This window comes from Megalobrama amblycephala, linkage group LG23 (assembly GCF_018812025.1).
Source record: "Megalobrama amblycephala isolate DHTTF-2021 linkage group LG23, ASM1881202v1, whole genome shotgun sequence".
NCBI lineage: Eukaryota > Metazoa > Chordata > Actinopteri > Cypriniformes > Xenocyprididae > Megalobrama > Megalobrama amblycephala.
This window is the reverse complement of record NC_063066.1, coordinates 11,883,566-11,896,613: the sequence shown is the minus strand read 5'-3', so window position 1 is coordinate 11,896,613 and position 13,048 is coordinate 11,883,566. Positions and strand designations below refer to the sequence as shown.

The 13,048-nt window shown below is 38.5% G+C and overlaps 1 protein-coding gene across 1 annotated transcript; it reads left to right on the top strand.

The window, feature by feature from the left end:
* Nucleotides 1–43: 43 nt before the first annotated feature.
* gask1b (golgi associated kinase 1B) lies at nucleotides 44–5,460 on the top strand. Its single transcript, XM_048176686.1, has 4 exons — nucleotides 44–1,352; nucleotides 2,241–2,449; nucleotides 3,820–4,046; nucleotides 5,036–5,460. Exons 1-4 carry the CDS (start codon nucleotides 545–547, stop codon nucleotides 5,241–5,243), a joined length of 1,452 nt encoding a protein of 483 aa, XP_048032643.1. The 5' UTR covers nucleotides 44–544; the 3' UTR covers nucleotides 5,244–5,460.
* The last annotated feature ends 7,588 nt before the right edge of the window (nucleotides 5,461–13,048 follow it).

Here is a 13,048-nt window from a genome sequence, read left to right as displayed (position 1 = left end):
TGGTCATTCGTCTGCACTCCTAGTGTGACCAGCTAAAAAGTGCCCTAAGCCCCTTTGAAACTCCCCACGGATTAAACAACAGCAACAACAAAAGCTGATTCTAGATTGTTTTGCTGAAAAAAATGCCTAAACCATTCTTAAACCAGCCAATTAGCAGACGAGTTTATGCTGTTTTTTTTTTTTTTTTTTTTTTTTTTTTTTCAACATTGCCAGCTTTAGTATTTACATAGGCTATGTACACAGAAAAAAATATGTATAAGGAAAAATTTGACTGTTCATACTGTTTATTTTTCTAATGACACCGTTCTAACCTCTCGCGCTTGCAGAGAGGAAAAGGGCGTAAGGACAAGCGGCATTCTTGTCAATTTGGGACTGTTATCTCAGCTGATCCGGCATCGGGACAGTTGACTTCATTCAAGCTGGAGCTGTTGCGCTGAGCGGATCATCTGGAGCTCCTGTGTACCCTCAATATGTAAACGAAAAGAACGCAGTTCCAACGTGGACAAAATAAATTTGACTTAATCATGTGCAAACACTCGTACCAATGGATACGCACACGACTCGTCCTGGAAATGTCGGGAACACTTTGATTTGTTTGTCCGTATCGTTTTTGAAAGTCTGCAACTGTTGTAGTGGATATTCCGCCATTAGAAAGTATTTGATTATAGCTGTTGTGTGTTTTGTTTATTTGTTTTTCACCGTTCATGTTAGTCACACGTCTACTCGCCAAGACAAACGTCCTGATCTGTGGACTAGAAATAGCGTTTATTCTCTAAAACCTAGAAAAACCTACCAGGACCCCACTGGAGAGGAGGTGAATGAATCTCTGAGTCCGACCAGGTCTAATGTGGTGTATATAACGCTCAAATCAAAGCGGCACAAACCGGCCATCATCAGGGGCACAGTGCGACCCAAACTCCGGAGAAAGAAAGTTAAAGTGAGACCGCAGGGTGGCACATCACAGGGCAAAGCGAAGGACGCGAGGCACGATACAAACACCGTTGACAAACACTTGGGATATTCTGAGCTTGATCACAGTGATTATTCATCCATCAGGATATACAGTGAAAGAGCTCCTCCATGGTTCAGCAATGACGATATCATGGCCATGCGCTTTCTAGCTGATGGTAAAATTACGCAAATTGACGAAGTTGCACCTCCGGGTTTTTCTTCTTTCATTTTATTTAAAAGTGCGACAAATCACACGGACGATGCTGATGCGTGTCGCAAATGTTGCGGTATTGTCAGGAGACCCTTGGACATGAGTGAAGTGTTCGCCTTTCATCTAGATAGGATCTTAGGAATGAACAGAACTTTGCCAGCTGTCAGCAGAAGATTCCACTCTCTTGGAGGTAGTGTATTTGTTTCTGTTTTTATGTTCATTTAATGTGTTTTTCATATTTATAGCTTATATTTTGTATGTATTTTACTTAATGTTTTATTTTATTGTACTTGTGTGTGTGTGTGTGTGTATATATATATATATATATATAGGCCTATATATATATATTAGCAGCAGATACAGAATTTAGCCTAATTAGCATGGATTAAATTATAGTTGCCTATAAAGGGATTTTGGATATTTATAACAAACCTACATTAGATAACAAAATATCAAACCAAGTGGCATTTTTTTAAAGTGGCACATTTTTATTTAAAGTAATTGCAAAACAGCTCAGAAAAGTCAGTTCTGAGAAAAGCATCATTTGTTTGAGACCGTGGACCACAAAACCAAGAGTCAATTTTTTGAAATTGAGATTTATACGTCATGTGAAAGCTGAATTAATAAGATTAGGATAGGACAATATTTGGCCGAGACACAACTATTTGAAAATCTGCAATCTGAGGGTGCAAAAAAATCTAAATATTGAGAAAGTTGTCTAAATGAAGTCCTTAGCAATGCAAAAATATATATTTTTTTATATGTTTACAATAGGAAATTTACAAAATATCTTCATGGAACATGAACTTTATATGATTTTTGGTATGAAACAAAAATCGATAATTTTGACCTGTATTGTTGGCTATTGCTACAAATATACCCGTGCAACTTACAACTGGTTTTGTGGTCCAGGGTCAATTATAGTTTATATAGATTCATAAGTAGCCTACTTTCATGGGGCCACTGCAATGGGATCAGTTTCAGTGTCATCAAAGCTGGCTGTCAAGCTATTGAGAAATCAATACGACTCATGCTGATCTAATGAATGTACAGCCTACATATATTCATATTGTTTCAGATGGTCAGCCTTGTCCAGTGGTTTTATGGGATCCTACTTTAAGCCCAGTAGTAGATCAACCCTCTGAGAGACTGAACTGGGGTTCATATCAAACCGCTCTCAAATACAAGTGCTGGCATCGGGGAGCCATACCTAAACCAGAGTGGAGCTGCACCAGCATCCACCACCATGAATGGAGCAAGCTAGTAGTCTTTGATTTCCTTCTGCAGGTACTCTACTCCACTTTCATCTGTGTCTTTCTGTTTCAGCTGTAAACTTGTAGAAAAACAAGCTTAGATATGCATTAGTTCACTTTAAAATGAAAATTACCCCAAGCTTTATCACCCTCAAGCCATCCTAGGTGTATATGACTTTCTTCTTTCTTTCACAATTGGAGTTGTAATAAATATCCTGACACATACAGGCTTTATAATGACAGTGAACGGAACCAACGAGTTTGAAGCTGAAGAAAGTGCATCCATCCATCATAAAGGTACTCCACACGGCTCCAGCCGGCAAAGAAAAGAGATGCGTTTGTGTAAGAAAAATATCCATATTTAACAAGTTAAATTGTTAAAACTGCCTTCCTTTTTCAACGTAGGAAGAAAAAGTCTGTCACAGTTCAAAACATTTACGTTACATCCTATGACTTTCATATTCAAGTTTTCTTCCTAAATTGAATACGGAAGGGAGTCTGGTGGAAGCTAGATATTTTACTTTATAACTTGTTAAATATGGATATTTTTCTTACACAAATGCATCGCTTCGCTTCAGAAGGCCTTTATTAACCCCCGGAGCCGTGTGGAGTATGTTTAAGATGGATGGATGCACTTTCTTCAGCTTCATAGTCTTTCTTCAGCTTCATACTCCTTGGTCCCATTCACTGCCATTATAAAGCTTGGAAGCATCAGGATGTTTATTAATATAACTCCGACTGTGTTAATCAGAAGGAAGAAAGTCATATACTCAGGATGGCTTGAGGGTGAGTAAAGCCAGACTATAGAATTACACAAGACGTGTCACTCGTATTGTTTTGAATGGGAGAAAGTGAAACGCGCAATATGGCGGAATAAGTCCCGCCTTCTAAATAAGAGCCAATCGCCGACTTGTAAAGTCATCGCGTCACTGCAGCGGCCGTTAGAATCACCGGTTTCTATAGAAACAGCCAGACGCGCGCCTCAGAAATGAGGCACAGGAGACGCGCATTTACATCTGCGCATGCGCATTAGCTTGATCCAGCAAAAAAAAAAAATTTTTTTTTTCTTTTTTGTCATTATTCGAGCGTTTGGAAAAAAATTGAGACAGTTGTTGTTAGATTTGATTTGTGATTACAAATATGAAATTTAATCGAAAGCTTGGCAAACAGCTTTGGAGAATTTGATGTTTCCCCATTCAAAGAGCTGCATGATGCCCAGGATGCCCGAGAGGCGTTTCAAAGATGGTCGCCGAGTGAAATGAGTCTTAAAGGGACTTTGGTAAAGCTTGGGATAATTTTCATTTTAAAGTGATCTAATCCTTTAATTGTTCAGAAAACAACTGAAATATTTTAATTTAAACTATATAATTTAAAACAGAAAATAAAGATTGTGTTTCTTTTCAGATTTATGAACGACTAGATAAAAACTGCTGTGGATTCAAGCCCCGCCCAGAGGACACCTGTGTTGAGCTTGGTCACCATGAAGAATGTACAGATAAGGACAGCATAGAGCTGACACACATAGTCCACCGGAGACATGACCCACACCACCTGGTTTTCTTTAACAACAAGGGCTACTTTGACCGAGATGAGGAGAATCTGGACTTCAAGCTACTCGAGGGAATCAAAGAGTGAGTAAAAGTAGCTGAGCTATTTCACATGTTAGAGTTTATACATGACCACTTAATCTTTTATTTGAATCTCATAATGATGTTATAAGTGTCAAGAATCACAGAGTAACCACATGTAGTTTTCTTTAAGACTGACCAAAAAATGTCAACTTTTTGTGATGCTTTGCATGTTTTTTTGAAGGAGGCATGGCTTTTGAGAGCACTCTGAAGGGAGGGTGGGATCTTATGCTTTCAAAGCTAGCTTGCTATTGCTAGCCAATCTGAAATTGCCTACCCTACCTTTTAAATAAATGCTTTTGTGCATCTTCTTTTCTTGTTCATACTGAATTTGTGAAAACAGTGATGTCATGCACACGCATATTATGTGTTCAGTAGCTGCATAGTTTTTCTTTACATCGCCATCTACTGGCCTGGCATGCATAATGCAGTGTTTTTAATCATTTTCACAGATCTGTGTAAATGGGGATCTCGTCTGTACGCGAAAAAAAACGTTTTTAGTACATCGTTGTCGTGTAAATGTACCCTAAGACTGCAACTAAGAATTTGTTTCTGTGAGGCCACAAGTTTGGCCTTTCAGTAAGCCAACACCTCCACAACACCACTGAAGACGTAAGCAAATACATACGCCAACAATCTGACACGTGCTGTCTGAGCTAAGGGATTCTGCTGGCAATGCTGCTAATGTGATACCTCTGGGAACGTAAGCTCACTTGTGCAATAACATAAATCAGAATAAATGATGGACCATTGCTGTGTTTGAGAATCACAGCTTGCACATTATCTGCATTACAGCAGGGTATTACATCATTTGTCAGTTAGCAATACAATTTGTTTTGTGGGAATTGTAAAAAAGTATTGCGTAAAAAGTATTTAATGATATTTTGTGTTATACATTTATAAAAGGTGGTTATTTCCTCTATTCTATAAGTTTGTTTTAATAATTTTGGAGTGCATATTACTATATGCTTTCATTATTTTTTCTCTTTCAGGCTACCAGATCAGTCTGTATCAGTGTTAAAGTCTCAGCGTCTCAGGGAAAAGCTCCTGCAATCGCTGTTTCTCGACCAGCTGTACTGGGACAGTCAAGGTGGCCGTCAAGGCATTGAAAAACTCATTGACGTAATTGAGAGAAGAGCCAAAGTCTTGCTCACGTACATCAATGCCCATGGGATTAAAGTAGTACCTATGAACTCTTGACAGATGGAGCTTCAGTTTTCAACATGTAAGATGAACCACCAACCTTTTGGTTTCCAATAAATGTCAATGTTTTTGACAGATTAGTACGACAATGAAGACCTGTTGAATTGAAGCTCTGTCAGTCAAAACTCAATGCACTTCTGAAATTAAGAGTACTTTGGTGTTGTAAGTGATTCTCCTTTTAGGACAAGAACATATTAAATGATAGTAAATGCTCCACAGGGCTAATTTTTTCCACCACTGACATTCCACAAGTAAGTGATATGATCTGTTTCGTTAACTTCCATTTAGCCTCTGAATCAGACCTCCCCTTTAGTCAAATCCCACCCACTAATGGCATGTCAGAAAACCTGATGTAAGTAACCAAAACACTCAGCTTTTTAAGATAACTTCTGCTGTGTTAAATGGAGGAGATGATAGTTCCAGACCATTAATATTAAATCAGGTAATGTTGCACTTGTGTATCATGAAGATATACATCTTTTTTCATGCAAATTATTTTTGTACTTTTTTTTTTTTTTTTTTTTTTTTAATTGAATAAAAGTGTTCCATATCAGTCCATTGGAAAATCACTTCAAAGTTACATGAATAGAATAATGAATTGAATTATAAGAATTAAAGGAATAGACCAGTGGTTCTCAAACTTTTTTCCCAGTGGGCCGCACAATGGTCCAAGTGCAAGTCTCAAGGTGTGTTCGAGCTCATGCAGCGCCGCACAGACCGATCGGCGGCTGACTTGAAGCAGTGCATGCCGGTAAGAAATTTTGTCCGACTTGAGACAGCGCCGACACCATGTGACTGTGACGTATAGCTTCAAAGTACCACGAGAGCGATTCGAGATCAGCCACCTGAGGCAGCCAGCGCAGTTTCTCAAGAGGAGCTGCACGAGCTCTGATGACGACACAGCTGTTTCACGATTGGCCGGATTCACCGCATGACAAAGATCATGTGTGTTTCGTGTTTATTGTCACACCTTCAGTTCCAGTAATGCTCAAAAATCTGTGTTTTTATAACAGTTAAAGCTCTTTTCATGTAGTCGCGATGTTGTAGGCCTATTGTGTCATGTTTATCAAAATAAAACTGATAAAAAACGTAGACCCCACTACATTGGCATTTAAATAATATATGCTTATGTTGAACTTTATTCTTGTAAAAACAGACGCTGTAAGCAGTACATAAAGTACTGAATGAAAATGTCTCTGAAACATCAGTGTATTAGTCAAATATTGCATTTATTTCACTTCAGCTGTGATAAAGTATGCAAACGCAGCGCGAGCGTCGCTACGGGAAGCAGAAAGTGTCCGACTTCATGTCTCCGTTTTCAGCTCCTCCCCGCCTGCACACGGCTACTCTCGCCGATCGGTTGCATCCAGCCGCAGCCGATGTCGAACACACCTTCACGGTCCGCATATAATTTACATATGACGTCACCAATGCAAACTAATCAGATTTAATGTTATTAGCAGATAATACTATTATTATACCAAGATGTTGCACACAATAAATAACAAATAAAAACTAACTTACTGACATTAGCTTTACAATAATAATCAGTAATGCTCAATGAACACACAAACTGTATATACAATCACTTTAAGTTGCTATTTAATTCTGTATGACTTTATGACTCTCTTCAACATCATCGCAATAGTCACCAAACAATCACATAAATGCCTTAATAAGCAAATGTTACTCAGCTCTTTTTACAAACAACACTGCGCGCATTGTAATTACAATCTCTGACGATATCAACCATTCTGTCATGTCGCAATCCCTCGCGCAGCATCGGATCCGCGAGCGCGCGCAGAGTTGGGCTCATCCAGCCGCGGGTGCGCTGATGCGGTTATTTTACTGATTTAAAATACATCAAACAAACACATCGGTCTTTTGAAATTGTAGGTTTTGCTTGTCAAGTACTTTACTACAGAGCAAACAGGAAGGCTGCCCATCTCGCTCATTCAGCAAACTGATTCTTCCATTCTTCTTACCTTTGCTGCTGATGCTGCGACTCTTCTTGTTTGCATGTGTTCCTTCATTTTATCTTCCACATTTAGTTTTTCTCCTTTAATAACAAATTTGATAATTTTGAGGCTTGAATTTACAAAATTAATGGCTACTGTTTGAATTCTTCCTAAGCGCGCACTTGTGTTTGTTTCGTTAACTGAGTGATTGCGTCATTAGCCTACATTGCCTGATGTCTGAAAATAATAAATGCTCACCAAAATTATTTTATATGACAAATAAAGCATTATAGCTCATTTATATTTTTTTAATAATTCACTTTAATTTAAATTTTAAAACAAAGATAAATTGTATGCTAATTTTTATTATTATTATTATTATTATTATTGTGGTCGGCATATCGCGGGCCGCATTTACATTTGTGCCGGGCCGCAGGTTGAGAACCACTGCTCCACACCCATCCAAACGCTTACTGCGCGTGAAGTGTCGCGTCGCGCACTGTCGCGCATGACTCGTTGTCATGGCAACTGAATCACGGAGGAAAACTTTAAATATCTCGCCTTCGCTTTAATTTCGGACCATCTCCAAAAAGACATAAAACACTAAACAAATGATTTTGACATGCGTTTATCAAAGTAGCAAATCCAGATTTTTAATCCCTTACACACAATTACTGCTGTTGAAATACGAAATGGAGGCGGGTCCGGATTGAATTCCCTCCGGGTCCGGATCCGGACCGGAGTCCGGACTTTGAGAAGTGCTGGAATAGACAGTACCACTGTTTGCTTATGTCAACTTTGAGAACACATGAAAATCTTTGAAATTGAAAAGTACTTTAAACTTATACTTAAAATGACAGCTTTTGGTTCTATATTCACTGTAGTCCTTGAACAGCTATCATGTTCATTTTCATGCTCTCTGTTGTTGACTGCAGGAATACTTCAGTTTAAGTGCAGCTGAGTTCAGCTGTCTTCTGTCTTTGCTGTTCTCTTCATTTGCTCTTTAGTTTGCCAGCCAGTCAGTTCCCAGAGCCTAAAGTGACCCCTTTTGAGAACGTGAAGGAAGACTACAGACACATACTTACCCACAGAAATATGCTCACACAAGAGTTCTTTTATGAGTTTGGAAATACTTAATGTTTGGCAACATTACCCATGCCAGATGTATCTGCTCTGCACAGTGGACTTGCTGTGTCTTGCCACACTCTTTGCCAGACAAAATCAGGACATGGAAATGTCAAATCACCTTTGCTCATCTGGATGATATGCAAAAAATTCAAAAGAAACATTTGAGCGCTCATGTTCACTAGTGCAATGTTGTTTCCATCGTGCAGATGTGTTTTCACATCCATAGAATGTTCGACCAAAATAGTAGTACCGATTTTTTTAAAACTGTAAATCCACATGGAAGTCCAGTTTTCATCACATCAAATGCATCATACCATAATGGGAATGGAAAGAAGCAGCTTTTGAGAGCTGTTTTTGCATATGACCTCATTTTATTTCAATGTTTTAAGTGTACTGAAATTCCTTTCAGTTGACAGAGTAATTCCAATCTAATAATTTCCTGTCTGTGTCTTCAGTCGAGTTTAAAAACAGTGTAAGACATGTTGGGTAATTTGCATATTTGCCACCCAGTCATATGCCATTTCCACTGTTGTGCTTTCTGCCCTCATTTTATATCCTAACAAGAAAGCTTTTATACCAGTTGTTCTGATCACTTCTCTTGCTAGGACATTACCACCATTTCCCCCTCTATCAAACAAGCCATTATTCTCCATTTCTCCCTCTTTCTTGTTCTAACATAGCTTGTGACCTTAATCAGACAGCTGAACCTCTCATTAATTCAGAAGACTTTTCCATGTAATTTAATTCATTGTTGTAACTATAACAGCCACACCATTTCTTTAAAAAAAAAAAGATAATTTCTTGTCATTCATATCAACTCTCAGCTGTTTTCATACTAACATCTCATATTTTGTGTCCTAAAATCCTCCTCTCGTTTGCCTGCACCAGCTGACCTGCTCCATTTCTCGAGCATGTGAAAGTATGGAAAGGAATTTTACACTGCCGCTCACTGTCTGTCTTATTTTCCTTTTTTTTCTTTTCATTGTTGCTATGACAACATCACCCCAGCAACATCCCACCTGGTTGGCAGACAGATGTACAGTATGAGTTCGACAGGGGTAGAAAGCATCAGTTTGAACACAAGCAGCTATGAGAGCTCATACCTTTGCACAAAAACAAGAGGCTCTAGACATAACACGGGCACATTAGCCCCACTCAGTTTCTCATCTGGAATGAGAATGAGTCTTGCTCAACATTAATGTGCTCCATGTGAAGCCAAAAATGAAACGAATGAAAGAGATGGTAGAAAAAAAGGAGATTGAATCAAAAACCAGGGCATGTTATAACCTGAAAATGCACTTTGTGATGAGATACAGAAGATCTTCAGTTGTGCCACAGTTGATGTTTGCTGAGATGCATGTTGGTCATGGGTTTTTAGCTTGGAAAGATGCTATCTGCGTGTAAAAACGGAACAACACGCCTGAGGCAGGCAGCCAGGTTTCCTTCAGTTGTTCCATTCAGTTTGTCAAAAATAATCTCTCTTTGGGGACTATGTGCAGCTGTCAGATCTAACAGTAGGATACAAGCCATTTAACTCTTCCCTAACCACAGAAACTCATATGAAAGTTAATTTGAGTGAAAATACATTGGTTTGAATTTGTTAAAGGCATAGTCCACCCAAAAGTGAAAATCTGTCTTAATTTATTCAGCTTCATGCTCCCAAATCATGAAGGTGATTTTTTTTTTTTTTTTTTTTTTTTTTTTTTGTGCAACACAAAAGGAGAGTTTGTGAACGAGCTTAATGCAACTCTTCTTTATACAACAGCAGTTCATAGTGACCATCTGCACTACAGCATGTTTAGCTCCAGGCAGACAGAAAGTAATGATAAATCATAATTCACTGCAAATCTTCCTCTTCGTCGCAGCCCTCAAATCAAATATGGTGCTTATACATCAATGACATCAAACATAATTGGTTACTGCACATTGTGTGAACAAACATTATTAATCTGACATACCTGATACTATATTTTATTTGAAATTTCTGTTTTTTCAACACACAAAACAGTTTTACAAGATTATATGAACTTTTTGGCCTGGTTTCATAGACAGGGCTTAGATTAATCCAGGATTAGGCCTCAGTTTAATTAGGACATTTATAGTTTTTATAAACATGCCTTAGAAAAAAAAATACCGGTATGCATCTTGAGACAAAACAATGGCTTTGACATATTTTTGCTTTCAGTTAAAACAGCTCAAACATGCATTTTTCTCTGGGACTAGGCTTAAGCCTTGTCTGTGAAACCGGGGAAATGTGTACTAGTTAAACTAAATCGAACTAAGGTCTAATCCTGGCTTAATCTAAGCCCTGTCTGTGAAACCAGGCCTATAGCTTTCATTAACATGGTTTAAAGGTGCCCTAGATTCAAAAATTGAATTTACCTCAGCATAGTTAAATAACAAGAGATCAGTACATGGAAAAGACATACACTGAGTCTCAAACTCCATTGTTTCCTCCTTCTTATATAAATCTCATTTGTTTAAACGACCTCCGAAGAACAGGCGAATCTCAACATAACACCGACTGTTACGTAACAGTCGGGGTGTACGCCCCCAATATTTGCATAATGCCAGCCCATGTTCCCAACATTATAAAAGGCATTAGACAAGGGCAGCCAGTTAACGTCTGGATCTGTGCACAGGTGAATCAACAGACTAGGTAAGCAAGCAAGAACAATAGCAAAAAATGGCAGATGGAGCAATAATAACTGACATGATCCATTATAACATGATATTTTTAGTGATATTTGTAAATTGTCTTTCTAAATGTTTCGTTAGCATGTTGCTAATGTACTGTTAAATGTGGTTAAAGTTACCATCGTTTCTTACTGTATTCACGGAGACAAGAGCCGTCGCTATTTTCATTTTTAAACACTTGCAGTCTGTATAATTCATAAACACAACTTCATTCTTTATAAATCTCTCCAACAGTGTAGCATTAGCCGTTAGCCACGGAGCACAGCCTCAAATTCACTCAGAATAAAACGTTAACATCCAAATAAATACTTTACTCACATAATTCGAAGCATGCATACAGCATGCATGACGAACATCTTGTAAAGATCCATTTGAGGGTTATATTAGCTGTGTGAACTTTGTAAATGCGCTGTAATATAGTCGACAGCTCATGTGGCAGGGAGCACGCGAATTAAAGGGGCGGCACTGCCTAAATCAGTGCATCGTTAATGATGCCCCAAAATAGGCAGTTAAAAAATTAATTTAAAAAAAATCTATAGGGTATTTTGAGCTGAAACTTCACAGACACATTAAGGAGACACCTTAGACTTATATTACATCTTGTGAAAAAGCATTCTTGGGCACCTTTAAATTTGGCTTAGTTAGTGGGAGACTATGGAGTACTCAAACTAAGGTCAGCAAGCCTAAATGAGAACAATTGGGTTAAGCCTGATTAGGTTAGGTATAAGCACATGATCTTGGTCTGATGATGCTCATAAAATAATCAAAGTAATTTGTCTTGCTAGCCTCTGTTGTGCATGTTGTTCTTCATTTAGAAATTCCAAATAGCCCATGTTTTCTCACAAACAGTAAGCAGGAGTTAAACCTGCCTCTTTGAAGGATACATTTAAGCTTCAGTTTATTCCTATATAGACTAGCTGTAATCCTTCCTCGTGCAATCAGCTTTGTTTAAAAGGGAACAGCATAAATCTTTGACTATTTTAAGATATGTCTGTGCAAGTCACTGTGAATTAAGACAGCTCAAGCAGGCATTTTAGTCTGGGACTAGGTTTTTTTGGGTGTTAGTTCACCCAAAAATGAAAATTCTGTCATTAATTACTCACCCTCATGTTGTTCCAAACCCGTAAGACCTTCGTTCATCTTCGGAACACAAATTAAGATATTTTTGATGAAATCTGAGAGCTGTCTGACTCCTCCATAGACAGCAATTTAACCACCACTGTCAAGGCCAGAACGGTACTAAAGACATCGTTAAAATAGTCCACGTGACTGCAGTGGTTCAACCTTAATTTTATGAAGCGAAGAGAGTACTTTTTGTGCGCAAAAACAAAACTAAAAAAATAACGAATTTATTCAACAATTTCTTCTCTTCCCATGTGAGTCTCCTACGCAGTTGACGTAGTAAACACAGTGCAGCGCTTCCATGTTTACATCCAAACGCCGGCTCATTATTGGCCGGCTCCTGCGTCAGCATCACGTGCATGCGTTGTGCTGCTCACGTGTACAGCGTCGGCCAATAATGAGTCGGCGTTCGGACGTAAACGTGGAAGCGCTGCACTGTGTTTACTACGTCAACTGCGATTTCATCAAAAATATTTGTGTTCCGAAGATGAACGAAGGTCTGGCAGGTTTGGAATGACATGAGGGTGAGTAATTAATGACAGAATTTTCATTTTTGGCTGAACGAACACTTTAAGCCCTGTCTGTGAAACCAGGAATTTATGTTTGAGCTTGACAGATGTTGTCACTTTTAACTTTCACTTTCACTCAAGTTATTTTAAAAATGAAATCTTTGTGTTCCACAGAAAAAAACACCAGCATACAGGGTTTTGTTGTTGTTGTTCACAATTTTAATTTTTGGGTGAACTATCCCTTTAAGGTTTCTCTCCCTGTCTGTGTCTCTCTCTTAAATTCTCAGCCACACTATACCGTGGCTCCCTTTGTCTGCCTGACAGGAATGCACATAGAACAAAGAGTAAAATAAGCTATGTGTGTGAGATTATGATGTGTGCATGTCTT

What these genes read in the sequence shown, in the direction of transcription:
- gask1b (XM_048176686.1), top strand. Translation starts at nt 545, where the DNA reads ATGGATACGCACACGACTCGTCCTGGAAATGTCGGGAACACTTTGATT. An exon ending in AAGATTCCACTCTCTTGGAG is followed by an intron (nt 1,353 to 2,240) that starts GTAGTGTATTTG and finishes ATATTGTTTCAG; the next exon opens with ATGGTCAGCCTTGTCCAGTG. An exon ending in CTACTCGAGGGAATCAAAGA is followed by an intron (nt 4,047 to 5,035) that starts GTGAGTAAAAGT and finishes TTTCTCTTTCAG; the next exon opens with GCTACCAGATCAGTCTGTAT.